General features: G+C 35.9%; 1 protein-coding gene across 1 annotated transcript in view; it reads right to left on the reverse strand.

The window, feature by feature from the left end:
- LRRC9 (leucine rich repeat containing 9) overlaps window positions 1-17,315 on the reverse strand; it is a 112,125-nt gene that overhangs the window by 17,819 nt on the left and 76,991 nt on the right. The window contains exons 22-27 of the mRNA XM_043920452.1: window positions 16,380-16,600; window positions 14,681-14,803; window positions 9,612-9,742; window positions 6,482-6,590; window positions 4,972-5,111; window positions 1,753-1,889 (exon numbers count right to left, since the gene is read on the reverse strand). Coding sequence (XP_043776387.1) covers window positions 1,753-1,889; window positions 4,972-5,111; window positions 6,482-6,590; window positions 9,612-9,742; window positions 14,681-14,803; window positions 16,380-16,600 — 861 coding nt within the window. The remainder of the gene's footprint in view (window positions 1-1,752; window positions 1,890-4,971; window positions 5,112-6,481; window positions 6,591-9,611; window positions 9,743-14,680; window positions 14,804-16,379; window positions 16,601-17,315) is intronic.

Consider the following 17,315-nt stretch of genomic DNA (forward strand, 5'->3'; position numbering starts at 1 on the left):
ATGACTCAGTTGTATATCACTTTCAAAAAATTATGTATTTGGACTGTCACTTTAATATTTTAAATCCAGTGGTATAAAAATTACATGAGATAGCTTTAAGTGTTGAATAATATCTACAGTAGCATTCACTTTAGAATGAATTATTCACTTTAGAATGCTCATTAAACATATTTAAGAAAGAGAATTCTAAACAATGCTAAATGTGGTTTCAGGGATCTTACATTTCTATGACTAGTGGAATTTGCCACTCTTTGAAAATTCCCACTTATTTAACTAGATAGTTACATTTTAGATAAATTTAGCTCTTAATCCTTAAGAATCTAACTTGCTTCCCTACAGCCACACCCTGCCCTTTCCCTAAAGACTTTTCCACCATCTTAGCAAATTTAATGCAGCAGGTGAAATGTAGGTTCATTAACTCTCTGATATATCCTGATATATCTGATATAACCTTATCTTATTACTGCCCACATTTCTGTACTTCTCTATAGCTTTTGCCCTCTTCTCCCTTTAGACTGACCTTAGAATTTTTTACCTCCTCCTGTTCTGTATCTTTAACCTAACTGACCTCTTTACAAACCTTCAAATACACTCATAACTTCACTAGCTACCATTTCTTACCATTTTTTCAAGGACAAGTTCCTTGAACATGCAGCCTCTAACCTCTGTCTATTGTTTTTACTGCCTATCTAATAATTTCCCACACTTCCAAATCTGATACTCTGAAGGTTACCAGTGGTCTCCTTTTTGTTGAATCCAGTTGTCTACATCCAATATTCTTTTCACAGGCCGCATTCTTTTCATCATTTGACTTTGGTCAATCACCCTTTTTCTCCTGACATCGAGAGTTTGTATTTCTTGGTTTTCTTTCAAAATTTCTTAATGACTCCTCTGCTGGTTCTTTTTTTCCCAGCCTTCTTAATGCTGGGAATGGGGTGTGGAAGGGAATTATTGAGAGGTAGTGGGGGGAGTTGTGTCTCTACATGTCTTTTTGGTGTTTCATTCTTTCTCTTCTATCATTATTTCCTAAATAAGCACATATACTATGACTTGACCTATCACCTCCACTGGGATAATTCTAAACTATACATCTCCAGTTCTGATCTGTGGTCCAGTACCACTGCTTGAAAAAGTTTCCATTTTTATGTCTCAGAGTGGTCACAACACTATCCTCTCCCTAGCTTTAGAAATTTGCTTGCCAATGTCTTTTTTTTTTTCCATTTATTTTTATTAGTTGGAGGCTAATTACTTTACAATATTGTAGTGGTTTTTGCCATACATTGACATGAATCAGCCATGGATTTACATGTGTTCCCCATCCCGATCCCCCCTCCTGCCTCCAATGTCTTAATGAAAGCATGAAAACATCCTGAACTATTTTTCTCTCCTTGTATATTTAATCACTAAGTCCTAATATTTACTTCTTTTAAATGACCTTTTGGATTCCCCCTTTACTCACCCTTCCCACTGACACCAAGACACCATTCTAGTCCCAGCCCTTAGTATGTCATTCATACTGGATTAAAAAATGCATGTGCTTTGGTGAGCTAGAATGCAGTCTTTTATAGCCTGAGAATATTGCATTTACATTATTTATATAAATAACTCAAGATAAACCCATTTATAATTACTCAAATATCTTTGTCAATGAATCTGTTCTAATAGTGATGCTTAATCTTCTTTCAAAATAGGATGATAATCAAGTCAGTTTTTAATAATAAAGACTTACACATTAACAGTGTTGCTACTCACCCTGAAGAAAGAGGAATTTTAAATTTCTTAGTCTGTTAAGTTGTAGCTGAATCAAATTACAAATTCCATTGTAGCCCAAATGAAGAACTTCTAAACTGTTCATTATTGGAGGCAGATTTTCACTGCTCGTTGTATCTCTGAAACACAAATGTCAATTTGGCCCATAAACTTAATTTCAAACTAGCTGTTTGTATAAACATAAAAAGGCAGTTTATTATGCTGCTGCTAAGTCACATCAGTCATGTCCGACTCTGTGTGACCCCATAGACGGCAGCCCACCAGGCTCCCGTCCCTGGGATTCTCCAGGCAAGAACACTGGAGTGGGTTGCCATTTCCTTCTCCAGTGCATGAAAGTGAAAAGTGAAAGTGAAGTTGCTCAGTCACGTCCGACTCTTTGCGACCCCATGGACTGTAGCCTACCAGGCTCCTCCATCCATGAGATTTTCCAGGCAAGAGGACTGGAGTGGGTTGCCATTGCCTTCTCCGAGTTTATTATGTACTTACTATAAATTGAAGAAAAAGAATGAATTTACTAATAGAGCAAATTAAGCTATAATATTCTGCCTTTATAATTCATATAATAATCACTTTTTCTTCTTTAAAATCAGTTATTTATATGATAAAGAACAAAGAAATACAGAAAGAGTTACTCAGAATAAAAGCAACAGCTAGCACAATCAGGCAAGAAAAAGAAAAAAATAGTGACAGACTTTATTTTCTTTGGCTCCAAAATCACTACAGATGGTGACTGAAGCCATGAAATTAAAAGACACTTGCTCCTTGGAAGAAAAGCTATAACAAACCTTGACAGTGTATTAAAAAGTACAGACATTACTCTGTCAACAAAAGTCCATCTAGTCAAAGCTATGGTTTCTCCAGTAGTCATGTATGGATGTGAGAGTTGGACTACAAAGAAGGACGAGCACTGAAGAATTGATGCTTTTTGAACTGTAGTGCTGGAGAAGACTCTTAAGAGTCCCTTGGACTGCAAGGAGATCAAACCAGTCAATCCTAAAGGAAATCAATCCTGAATATTCATTGGAAGGGCTGATGCTGAAGCTGAACCTCCAATACTTTGGCCACCTGATGTGAAGAGTCGACTCATTAGAAAAGACCCTGATGCTGCGAAAGATTGAAGGCAGGAGAAGGGGACGACAGAGGATGAGATGGTTGGATGGCATCACCGACTCGATGAACATGAGTTTGAGCAAGCTCTGGTAGATGGTGAAGGACAGGGAAGCCTGGTGTGCTGCAGGCCATGGGGTTGCAAAGAGTCTGACACATCTGAGCAACTGAACAGCAACAAATCTAGATTGGAAAGGAATTGGTAAAACTGTCTTTATTCTCAGATGACATGATCTTGTAATTAGAAAATCTGAAGGAATCCACCAAACCAAACCAAACCAAACAAAACAAAAACTATCACTGTACCAATAAATTAATTCATGAAGATAAAGGGTAAAAGATTAATATACAAAAATCAACTGAATATCTATACATCTGTAATAACTGAGAATGAAATTAAGACTTTGTTCACAAGTTATAAAAAATGATAAAATACTTCAGAAAAATTAACAAAAGGAGTGCAAAATGTATACACAGAAGACTACAAAACATTGCTGAGATAACGATCTAAATGAATAGAAAAAAATCTCATGTCCACACAGTAGAAGACTATTACTACTAAGACAGTAGTACTCCCAAAATTGATTAGTAGAATCAATTCAATCTCTATCAAAGTCTAGCAGGTTTTCTCCCTTTTCTTTTTCTCCAGAAAATAACCATCTCATCATAGCATTTATGAGGAAAAGCAAACAACCCAGAATATCTAAAATAATCTTTGAAAAGAGCAAGGTTGGAGGGCTTACATTTTCTGATTTCAAAACTTATAAAGCTGCAGTAATCAAACCAGTCTGGAACTCGCAAAAGGACAGACTCACAGATCAATGGAATAGAATTAAGAGTCCAGAAGTAAACTTCTACAGTTATAGTCAATTGATTTTCAACAAAGTTACCAAGGCTATTCGATTTAGCCCTCACATTTTACCTCACAATATATACAAAAATAAACTCAAAATGGATTATAGTCCTGAATGTAAGAGAAAAAAATTTTTTTGAAGAAATCATGAGAAAATCTTTGTAACCTTAGGTTAGCCAAAGAGTTCTTAGGTACAACAACATCATAATCTGTAAAAGAAAAAGTTGATAAATTAGACTTTATCAAAATTAAAATTCTTTTAAAAGATATCATTTAAGAAAACATAAAGACAAGCCACACATTTAGAGAAAAACTTGTAAATCATTTATTTGATAAAGGTGTTGTATCCAGAATATTTGATGAATTTAATAATAAAAAACCAAACAGCATAACTGAAAAATAAGCAAAATATTTAAACAGGCAGTCACCAAATAAGATAAAATAATGACTAATAAGCATATGAAAAGCTGCTCAACATTAGTCATAAGGGAAATGCAAATTAAAACCACAGTAAGATACTTCTTTAACTCCATTAGGATGGCTGTAATAAAAAATGTAGACAAATGTTGGTGAGGATGTGGGGAAATTAGAACCCTCAAAACTTTTTTTGGTAATAGAATTTGGTACAACCGCTTTGGAAAAGAGTGTGGCAGTTTCTTAAGAAGTTGACTCAGGAATTTCACACTTAGATGTCTACATTTTTCATTACAGCCATTCTAATGGAGTTAAAGAAGTATCATATTGTGGTTTTAATTTGCATTTCCCTCATGACTAATGCTGAATTGTACATAAAGGGTAAGTGTTATGGTATGTGAATTGTATCTCAAAAAAAACCCAAAAACCCACAGTCCTTAAACATACAAGGTTTTTTCTTTTACTTTTTTCATTTTTTTTACAAGATGGGTATGAAATGGAAAAAGCAGGGAAAAAACAATAACAAAGGAGTATTTTGGTATCTTTTTATTTACAAAGTTTACTTTTGCTAGGCAGCTATTAAGTATTAAATAAACTGCTGCTGCTGCTAAGTCGCATCAGTCGTGTCCGACTCTGTGTGACCCTATAGACGGCAGCCCACCAGGCCCCGCCATCTCTGGGATTCTCCAGGCAAGAGTACTGGAGTGGGTTGCCGTTGCCTTCTCCATTAAATAAGCTAACTGTATGTTACTACTGGCATTGATATGACTAACTGCTTTTAAAATTCCCAACCAAAATTATTTATAGTTGTAAAAAAAGAATAATACCTGTTTATTTTTGAAGTTCCTTGCTGCCCATAGCCACTTGAAGGCACTTTCTGGTAGAGCAGTTGTCTACTGGTCAAGTGAGTCTGAGGCTTTAGTCGGGGTATAATTGATTCAATATGGTTATAGTTTAGGCATAACACCTACAGAAAGAATCCATGATTACCCAGCTATTAAAATATGAATGATGCTGTATATATATCTTTGGTTTGAGGTTATCACCATCCTAAAAACTATGCTATGGATAAAACTTGGACTATACAACATAATTTAATATATTAGTGTTAACAATGACAAATTTTTATGTCCCAAATTGTCTGGATTTGACTTTGAAAGTGTTTTTTATTATTTGACATGCTGAGAAATGACACCATTTCAGACAAAGTAATGGAGACCCTAGAAAGCTGCTCAATTTTCTCAATCTGTATTCCTGACTTCTTTATTTAGATGAAATAACTCTTTAGTTGGAGAGATTGTTATTTCCCTAAGTTTAAAAGGCCTTAGTAGATGTCTCAAAGCTATAGGACAGGAGGCAATGAGGCTGCTTTGAGAACCATAGTGCCCTCCAACTTCGCTCACGACAGAGGCAGCTTTCGATCCCATCTCCTTTTAGAGAGGAAGATTCACTGCTTATAAGACAATCACATAAAATTGAGGTCATTTGACCCAGCAATCCCACTGCTGGGCATACACACTGAGGAAACCAGATCTGAAAGAGACACGTATACCCCAATGTTCATCGCAGCACTGTTTATAATAGCCAGGACATGGAAGAAACCTAGATACCCATCAGCAGACGAATGGATAGGAAAGCTGTGGTACATATACACCATGGAATATTACTCAGCTATTAAAAAGAATACATTTGAATCAGTTCTAATGAGATGGATGAAACTGGAGCCCATTATACAGAATGAAGTAAGCCAGAAAGATAAACACCAATACAGTATACTCACACATATATATGGAATTTTAAAAGATGGTAACGATAATCCTATATGCAAAACAGAAAAAGAGACACAGATGTATAGAACAGACTTTTGGACTCTGTGGGAGAAGGTGAGGGTGGGATGTTCTGAGAGAATAGCATTGAAACAAGTATACTATTAAGTGTGAAACAGATCACCAGCCCAGGTTGGATGCATGAGACAAGTGCTCAGGGCTGGTGCACTGGGAAGACCCAGAGGGATGGGATGGGGAGGGAGGTGGGAGGGGGGATCGGGATGGGGAACACATGTAAATCCATGGCTGATTCATGTCAATGTATGGCAAAAACTACTACAATATTGTAAAGTAATTAGCCTCCAACTAATAAAAATAAATGAAAACAAAAATTAAGGTCATTTGAAATCACTTTGGGAAGTAATACTTTTTTTCTTGGTGAAAAAATGCTTTAGGAAAAATAATTTATTTTCTTTAATGACATGAATATACATTTTAGTCCAAAGTAAAGAAGATTACAACCTGCACTGGATATCTTAAAAAAAAAAAAGAAAATTTGTGAGTGACTCACCTTCACATTAGGCAGATAGATTAATCCACTGAATGAGGTAAGATTATTGTTCTGTAGATTCACATTACACACATTTCTAAATTGGTCAACTGGAATCAAATCCACAGTTCTGAATTGAGACAAAGTAAATACAGTTATAACTTTAATAGGCATATTATACTGGTGAAATCTCTCACATGTAACACCAAAGCCATTTGAAAAATTAATCTGACAAATTCTATGAAAAAGAATTGTCATAATATAAAATGTATGGATCAAATGATCAGATAAATACATATTTTTGTTGGGTATATGTGTAAGAAAAATGACACAGAATTTCATTGACTTAAGAAATGTCTATTACCACATAAACAGCACTATCACAAAAGAAACATCCAATTTCTTTATAAATTCACATATGTGCTCATGAAATCATAGTGAAGTTGATACGATAATCCAAAAGATTTTCAGTTGTAAACTGTAGAGGATATATATGAAACAGATTATTTCTGAAATGCCAGGAAGGGGCTTGGGATGGGAAAGAAAAGGAGAAAGTAGGTAAGGTCTTTGAAAACAGTTTTCTGTGTAATCTCCTGAAAACTTTTATGGCATTCCACCTTATAAGGATGTTTTGATAATTAGTCAGAATGCTTGATTCCTAGTTGATAGCTTTAAAACTGTTATACCTTCATTTGAGCTATGAAGAAGAGCATAAAGCTAAATCACCTTGCTCTGATTCCTTCTTTTTTTAAGATATACAAATTTATTTCATTTATTTCTTTTCTAAATTGAGGTATAGTTGATGTACAAATTTATATAAATTTTAGATGTACAACATAGTGGTTCACAATTTTTAAAGATTACACTCCATTCACAGTTTCCCTTTGTTGTACATTATATTCTTGTAGCTTATTTATTTTATACAGGCTATATGTAGCTCACTCTCCAACCCCTATCTTGCTCCCCACTTCCCTCTCCCCAATAACCACAGGTTTATTCTTTGTATCTGAGAGTCTTTTTTTTGTTATGTCCACTAGTTTTATTTTTTAGATCATGTGCAAGTGATATCATACAGTATTTGTCATTCTCTGTCTAACTTATTTTCACTTAGTGTGATACCCTCCACTTATGTTGCTGTAAATGACACAATTCTGTTCTCTTTTGTGGCTGAGTACTATTCCGTTGTACATATTTATACTACATCTTACGTATCATCTGTTTATGACCATTTAGGCTGCTTGCGTATCTTGGCAATTGTAAATAATGCTGCTATGAACATAGGGTGCATATATTTTTTTAATTAGTACTTTTTTTTCCAGATGAATGCCTGGGAATAGAATTGCTGGGTCATATGTTAGTTTTGTAAAAATGTCAGTTCAGATCTTCTGCCCATTTTTAATCAGGTTTTTTTTTTAACATTGAATTGTATGAACTGTTTATATATTTTGGATAATAACCCCTTGTTGGTCATATAATTTGCAAATAATTTTACACATTCAGTAGGTTGTCTTTTCATTTTGTTGATGGTTTCCTTTGCTGCACAAAAGCCTAACCACATCTTTAAATCCTCAACTCTTAAGTTATAATTATAACATACTTTATCCATTAGTAAGTTTCTTATTCTTTCAACATGTTTTCATTAGTTATTTCCTAAGTGCAGACAATGTATTTAGAAAGTCTACAAATATGAAAGACACTGTCCATGCACTCAAGAAATGGGATACAGAAAAACTATAATAAAAAAAGGAAATTTGCCACAATATGATTAGGTATAACGGCATTTTAGGGAAAGAAAAACCTATTTGGGGAAGTCAGAAATGACTTCACTGGGGAGAAAGATCTTAAAATGAGACTTGGAGAATTTGGGGCATCTGTCAGGCAAGAAAGAGTTCCCGGCAGTGAAACAGCTGCAAGCAAAGGCAGAAACATGAAACAGCATTTTGTGACTGAGATTAAGGAATAGAATATTTTAGAATTTCTGGAGTATAAAGAGTTATGGTGCAGTAAAGGTAATGATTACAAGAGATAAAAATGGATTGGTAATGAAAGGGCCTCCCATGTCATACAAAGAGATTTAAAATTTTATTCTCTCTACAGTGGAAAGCCACTGAACGATGTTGAGAAGGGAAGTGATCTGATAAAATTTGCATTGTAGTAAGCAGTATGGATAATAGATGGACTTGCAGGTAAGGTTATATGAGACAAAAAACAATAGTTTCTAAAATAGGCAATTCTCCAATCTAGGACAATGGCAATGACTATGGAAAGAAGATAGAGGGAACTATGACACATACTTAAGACACAGACTCTGTAGAATGTTGTGATTAATTAAAAATGGACAAAGGAGAGAGAGAAGTGGACCTTAGATTTCTGGCTTGGGCAACAACAGGAGAATGTTATTTCCTTGATGCTATCTAGGGAGCAAATATTCAAATGAGGAGCCCAGGTTCAGGCTAAATTAGGGGTTCATCATAAATTAAAACAGCGGCTGAAGATATCTGCCTATGAAGAGTACAGAATAGAAAAAAGAAGAGAAAAGGATTTATTAACCATTATCATTATCTAACAATGAAAACATTCATGAGAACAGCATCAGAGGAATGCTAGCAGTGAAAGCCAGATAATGCTGGATTAGAGTGATACAATGTGAGGAGCAAACATAGTATGTTCCCATTTTAAAAACTTGGTTATAAAATAAAATAGAAATATAAAGTCTTAGAAAGAGCTTGATGACATCTTTAATCATAATGTGTGATAATAAAAGTTATTAATGCATTTCAAAGATGGTAAAGTTAATATGAGATTGTGAAGTAGGGTAGTCGATTTTCTGAATTACTGGCTGTATTTGGATAAGATGTATAAATTATAAACCTTACAAAAATAATAATGACTACACATTTAATTATAATATCAAATTGCTGTTGTTTGGTCATGTCTGAAACTTGCAACCTCATTGTCCTTGCGACTGCCAGGCTCCTCTGTGCCAGGACTTCCCAGGCAAGAATACCAAAGTGGGTTGCCAGTTCCTACTCTAGGGGATATCCCTGACTCATGGATTGAACCCACATCTGCTTGGCAAATGGATTCTTTACCACTGAACTGCCAAGGAAGCCCTCATAATATCAAATATCATATACTAAAATGATTGTACCTGATGGATGATGAAGTCCAATTTAGTTCTTGCATTTGGGTGAAGTTTGAGTGTCCTTGTCGTTCAGCAATCATATCAGAAGTCAGTCTGCCACCAAACAAATCTTTTGCACACTCAGTCTCTGCTGGTTCCTGTGTATGAGGATATTTAGAAAGTGATGTCCTCTCTTACAGATGATTCTGCTGTGCTTAGTCACTCAGTTGTGTCCAACTCTTTGTGACCCCCAAGGACTGCAGTCCCTCAGGCTCCTCTGTCCATGGAATTCTCTAGGCAAGAATACTGCAGTGGGTTGCGACGCCCTTCTCCACGTTTACAGATGACTGAATGTCTTTAATTCTTTGGTTCCAGGTCAAAATGGAGTGGACTCATTTCTCCCTATTTCATACTAAGTATAGCCAAACCCTCTGGATATTACATATAAAATACACATAAGAGACTGAAAGGTTCAGAGAAGAATGCAGACCAGGTAGGGACCTTGGGACCTGAGGAACAACATGTGGTGAGTTCTCTGGTGTGTTACTCTGATAATAATTAGAAACCTTCATCTACTGTTCCTGCTTGCCATATGGTCAGACAGGAGAATAATGAAAACCTGACCTGTTAAAATGATGTCCATATGGGGCACAGCCCTATGGAAATTGGTGGGTATATTAAAGTAGGGCACGTTGATGCCCATCTGAACTCGCTTTCAATTTTGGAAGGTGATTGAAATAGACAAGCAGATAGGCCCATATGTTCACTTAAGGTGGCCACCTGCGTCTATAAAATAGGTGGACATTGGGGGTCTATAGCAATGCAGAGATAGGCTGAATCTAGAGATATTCCTCTTGCACCCTCTTAGGTACAAAATGCCAATAAGCACTGTTCCATCTGCCAGCAAAAGAGACAGAGACTGCAGATGGCTGTGTGGCAGATTTCCCTGTGGGAAGGCCCTGAACATAGCTGGCAAGTCAGACTGAGGCTGGTAGCCCTGGGGAGCTACAAATAGGTTCTGACAGGAATAGATACTGACCCTGGACTGGGATTTGCTTATCCAGTGTAAATGCAAATGCACATAGTGCTATAAAAGAGCTGGAACTGAAGATATGACACCAATTTGGACAGTTGATGGTTATTTCTTCAGACCAAGGAACATGCTTTACAGCCATACTGTGCAACAATGGACAGGAAACTATCCTTTTCAGAGTAGTAGTTTGATGGAGAATTGGAGTGGGCAATCAAAACACTGGTTGTCTAAAACAGGGGGAGATAGAATCCTGACAGTCTGGGGTCTGGCTTACACGTCTTTCTGAGTGTGCTCACACTCACTGAACGTGAGTGGAGCTAAAAAGAGTGTCCCCGATGGATAGACGTCTATTTTTCTGGTGGATCTGGGGACAGGGGAAGGATGCTGATATGACTATGCACTTCTTACTAAGGAAGGATGATGCTGGTAAAATCATTATACTTTCTCTTTCCTTCTTCCTTACATCACCTCAACTTTTTTTTCCTACCCGATGCAGTGGTCACAGAAACACACCTGCAATCATAAGTGCTAGAAATAGGGATCATTTTTAAGCAAGAAACTATGCTTTTAAACATCTTGTCAGAATTCCTAAAGGCCTGATGGGGGTAGATTTTACCTTCACTCCATCTGGCAAAATTGGAGTTAACAGTGAATGTATCTGTATTCCCTAGTAGCAAAAATAGCCCACTAGTTTTGCACCTATTATCACCTCGCCCTATTTTAAGGGAGGTGGGCTGAGGGGAGATATATGGTAGACTAGTATCGCTGTCTGCAATCTAGACCAGCACAGTGGTCAAACCTAATGTCCCTTCCAGAAGTGGAAAAATATGGGTATAAATGGAAAGAATGGGGAAGGGAAGTTGTGGGTAAAGGAATTAATAAATACGTAATGTAATGAGGGAAATCAGTATTATTTATATTACCTCAAAAGAGGGTAGAGCAAGAGTTGATATTGTCTCAGTTCAATTACAGCAGATGCTTGAAAGGGTGAAGCTATGTTTTCTGAGACTACCCCTGTTTTAGGAGACTGACAAAAGTCTCCAATGGAAAGCTGTAAATCTGAGTAGCCTCACCCTGGGAGACATTTCCATGATTATGGACTATATAATAACTGAATGGGATTATAGCAATATTCCAAAATCTTTTGAATTTATGATCATTTTGCTGTAAAAAGACAAGGGCATGAGCTGTGATATTGTGATTTATAATAAGAAATATACATTTGGTCTTCGTCTACTGTTCCTGGCACATAGCTCCTAAAACTCTTGTAATTTCCTGTATTAGAGCCATGTTGTTGTTCAGCCACTCAGTCATGTCCGACTCTTTGCAACCCCATGGACTGCAGCACGCCAGGCTTCCCTGTCCTTCATCATCTCCTGGAGCTTGCTCAAAGTCATGTTCATTGACTTAGTGATGCCATCCAGCCATCTCATCCTCTCATTCCCTTCTTCTCCTGCCTTCAATCTCTCCCAGCATCAGGGTCTTTTCCAATGAGTCAGTTCTTTGCATCAGGTGGCCGAAGCATTGGAGCTTCGGCTTCAGCATCAGTCTTTCCAATGAATATTCAGGACTGATTTCCTAAAGGATTTACTGGTTTGATCTCCTTGCTGTCCAAGGGACTCTCAAGAATCTTCTCCAACATCACAGTTCAAAAGCATCAGTTCTTCAGTGCTCAGCCTTATGTTCCAACTCTCACATCTGGGAATCTTTTATTATAATATTGTGGTTTTTGTTTTCAATTCCTGAAATAGCTCCAGAACCATCAGGTGAAAGGAGCGTGCTGCTATTCCTAACAAGCCTTTCAACCACACCTGAGTTTATCTTAACAAGATGACTTTTGGAAAGTCCCTGAGAATGGGGACTGGTTGCCAGGAAAATCAACCATGATTAGAAGGTTGGAACTTCCAGTGACATTACCTTACTTCCTGGTATGATTATATATCCACGGAGCCCTGGAGACAGAGTGAGACTTAGCTGTCCGTGCTTTACCATTAAAAAGTCCTGTCACTTGGAATAAGGCATTTAAATTCTCTGGAGTTCTTTGTGTTCATTCACAAGATATAGGCTTTGGACTATGTTATTTCTAAAGTCAATGTCTATTTACCTCTCAAGCACTCTAGGATCATATTGCCTTCTACCTCCTGCTACATCTACTTATGGTGGCTTTTTTTCCTCTTTACATTTACTAAATGAAAGTATTAAAGCCTCACTTAGATTTCTTTACTTTCTCTACATCTCTTTCCTTAGTCAATGGTATATGCTTTGGTTTTAACTAGACAACTTTCTTTAAATTACTTCCAAATCTAAACAAATGTAAATTAAATGTCCATATCTAAAGTTAGTCCTGTGTTTTCAATTGCCTGTTTGCCATCTCCAATCAGATGATCCACTATCGTATAAAACTTAGTATGTCCAACACTAATCATCTTATTCCTGAAACTACTTTCTTTCTATAATATTTCTGTTATGATATCTCTTACTGGCATAGACTCAAGCCTTATAGACCTCTTTTATTCTTTCCTTTCCTCATCTTGCAAATTTAATTGGTTGCCAAGTTCTGTCAATTTTTCCTAGTATTTCTAACTTTCAACTCTCCATTTTTAATACTATTTCCCGTTGGTTCATTTCAGTTTCTCAGTACCTCATATCTAGACTAAGCTAATAGTCTATTGGTTTTTTTGTCTATTGCTCTAAACACTGCTGTTAAATTTCCTAATACATAATTTTGAATTATGTTATTCCCCTACTCAAAAACTTCAATGCCTTCCCATTTCTTCTCAGTTAAAGTCTAGATTATTCAGACTAATCTTCATGTCCCATGATTAATTCATATATTCTACCTCATCTTACAAAAAATTTGTGGCAGCTTACAGGAGGAACATATAATCAAATAGTAAAATGTAAATAATAGTGAAGATTGAGAATGATGTAAGTTAGAAGAGATCAAATGTTGGGATAGGGAGAGAGACCATAAGTCCTACAGGGTTTCTGTTACTGAACCACAAATTTGGCACTGAGCTTTAAGGTGGTCAAAGTGAAAAGGAAAATAGTTAAATAATACTTATTGTCAGCGAGGAGACCATAACCTTTCTTCAGGGGGAAATGTTTTTTCTACACTTACTTCAAAAAGCACTTTCCGAGTGGCCCTTCGGTTGAGGGCACAGAGAGATAGGAAGGATAATATTCTCAACAACACCCTGGTGCACATGCAGTACTAGTTTCATATGCCTGTTTCAAAACCAACACCCAAACAAAACCCAGTATGCAACATTCTAGAGAACTGTTCATGTTTGAGGGAGAATATTTTTGATTCTTCATTCTGAGGAGGGTCCTGATAAAAGCAGGGTTAGAATTAGTAGTCTTATCAGAGTACCTCAAAGTCGCAAATAATCATAAACTATCTCTCACTTTTCTAGAAACTTGAAGAGTTTTATTGTCTGATAGGTGCTAGGCAATGTTACACAGGGAACTTTTTATTCTCCACACATTTGTTGTGCTATCCTATTACATGGAAATCAGAAGCCTTGAATGAACCTGCTTGTTACAGAATTCAAGTTTCCAAATATTGCTTTCATAGTCAATTCTATGTTCTGTGTTATTTTTTAACACAGTACAAAAAGTTATTTTTTACTAGTACAGTTTACTAGTAATGTTGACATACCATTCATTGGTTCAAATATGTTTTCCTTAAATCTTAACTGTATTTTTCCAGGTAACAGGAAGCAGGTTTTAGGCCCAAGAAGATGGTAGGGCTCCAGGGCAGTTTTTTCTATCCTGTCTCATAAAATTGTGCTCTTTATTTGTTAGGAATTGAATTCAGTGGGTGTAAATGTAAGCAGTATCTTCTCTTCTGTGCCACCTCATTTAGACAATTAAAAACTGGCCAAAGGAGAAAAAATTAAAACCCAGATCTAAAATGTGCTTTGGGGATCTAGATTTTAATAAGCATAGTTAAGTTTGGGTTACATACTAGTGATAAAGCAACATTCAAAATGACTATGACCTATGGGTATATATTAATATGCAGTTTGGACCAAATGCTATGAGTCAACAAAAAACTTACAATTGAGATTCCATCCAAAGCTTTCAGTTCTGGAAGATGAAATATTACAAACAACCGGTAATTTTCTTGATTCCATACAATAATGTTTCCATACATGTCTAGAATAACCAGGTTGCATAAACCCTGCATAATAAAATACATACATTTAATGTGACATACATATACACTAACTCTAACCAGTTTTTTCCCCTTAAGAGTTTAATCATCCTTGAATTTCAATATTTGAATTACTCTATCATTCCATAGTGATTTGAGATTTTTGAAGTGTACTATTTATAGTACACTTTCAGACTATTAAAGGTATAATTTTGTGTAGTATTTCAGTGGTCTATATTATATGATCAGAATCACTTTTTGGATACTGCTGCTAAATGTATTACCCATGATAAAGACTTGTAAAGAACTTAGCAAAGTTTAAAACATATGCTATGTTTATGGAATAACAGTCTATTAAATAGTATGTGGCTATTATGTAGTATACAAATATGGGCTTTCCAGGTGGCTCAGTGGTAAAAGAATCCACCTGCCAATGCAGGAGGCACAGGAGATGCCAGTTCAATCCCTGGGTGGGAAAGATCCCCTGGAGGAGGAAATGGCAACCCACTCTGGTATTCTTGTCTGGGAAACCCCATGAACAGAGGAGTCTGGTGTGCTACAGTCCATGGGGTCTCAAAGAACTGGACATGACTGAACACGCACATATACAAATAAAATAGTGAAATGAAGCAATGAAAAACACAGTCTTCTGATGAGGGATAAAACTGAAGTGCTTCTGCCTGGTAAGGGAGTAGCAGACTTCAATGTGCTTCCTTATTAGATAAGATATTTTGATGTGCCTTTGTTGTGAAGGAAGGGCCCTGACATGAGAGGGTAAAAACTACTTACTTTGCATCTATAATATAAAATATTTATTATGTAGCTATTGTTGATTAGGTTGACTCTACAGCTTTAGAAGTAGTTGTATTGGGGGAATATGATGAGGATAAGTTTGCAAGCAAGAAAAGATAGGAAATGGATGTAAGTTTTTGGTAGGAGATAAAGCCCTAGCAATGTGGTATCAGCAAAAGGAGAGAGGCCATTGGGAGTCTCAGTGGTAAGAAATGACCTTTGAACTTCAGAAACTATGAAGTCCTACATTACATTTGAAGTAAATTCCTATTCTTTGTTGTAGTAAACTGCCATTTTATTAAAACCTCCAGTAAAACCTGTTATACAGTAGCCTCAATATAAGAGATTTACTGGTGAGAATTATAGAAAGCAAAACTGGGCAAAGCTGACCAGAGAGGGTAGAAGCTATCAATAAGAGCCAGAAAGCAGTGAAAGATAATCAAGAACTGCTCTGAGAACAGGAATTGTTAATGAATCTTATCCCCCAGTCAGGTTAGGCAATCCTTGGAAATACTTAAGGAAGGCACAGTTAGAAAGAATGGGGGATCGGGTTATTTTATTTGTGGACTAAAATATATTTCTGTGAAGCTATCAACTTGGGGACACTATGGTTACACACTCACATGTTTGTATGTGTACACAAATTGAATGCAGATACATTTTAACAAACCTTGTTTTTCCTGATTTTTATTTTCTTCTTTACAGTTTTCTATATTTTCCAAATTCTATATAGTGAGCATGTATTACTTTCATAGTATAAATAAATAAAATATTTAGAAAAATAAAAACATTAGTGCCCCCAGATAGTCACCTTTAAATTGTAGATCTCCTGATTGAGAGCAATATAGTTATTGCTTACATATAATTCAATTAGTGTAAAAGCTTTTTGTAAACCACTCAGTGAAGTGATTCTGTTGTTCTCAAGAGAAAGGGAATGCAGATGAAGCATGTTATCAAAAGTATGCTTTTCCAAACCAGTGAGGAGATTATTATTTATGCTGAGGCGGGTTAATTTAGTCAGCTTGGAAATGCCTAGAAAAATAAGCAAATTCAAAAAAAGATTCAGACAGCACTGAAAGGTTAATTTAAAAAATAAGCTGCTGGTTGTTTTACTATTTTCTTTTGCTAAGTTCAAGTCACTTGACAGACTTTATAGTATTGATCTTCATTGTTTTCCCTTTTGTTAAAGAAGAATATAATGTGCATTAAGTCCCAACTAATATGTTAAATTCTAATTTTGGATTTCTAAGTAGACTCATTTTTCTTAGATGTTAAGGGAAAGCACTGTGTAGGAATATTGAATTAAGCTTTCAAATAACCTTTTAATGATGTAATTAATTAAAGTTTTCATCATCACAATAATATAAAGCTCTACACAAAGCTTAAAGTAATCACTAACCCGAACTGTAAAACATTAAGGGTAAGGAACTAGAATATAATGCTCTGGAAAAGTATTCCTTACTGTGGCATCATTTCCAGTAAAAAAAAAAGAACTTTAATTCTACCTTTTTATGCTTAGAAGTACTTTAAGACAGAAATGCTACCTCTCACTACAATCTAATCCCTATATATTAATATAATATGTACTGTAGACACTTGGTAACTGTGGATAGGATGATGCAGTTGAAAGACCAGAACTTTGGAGTCAGAATTGATTTCAAATGTAACACTACTAGATTTAGGACCATAGATAAATTATGTAGAATTATGTAAACTCTGAGCCTGATTTTCCTCCTCCATGAAATGG

Source organism: Cervus elaphus, chromosome 12 (assembly GCF_910594005.1).
Source record: "Cervus elaphus chromosome 12, mCerEla1.1, whole genome shotgun sequence".
In the NCBI taxonomy this organism is placed as follows: domain Eukaryota; kingdom Metazoa; phylum Chordata; class Mammalia; order Artiodactyla; family Cervidae; genus Cervus; species Cervus elaphus.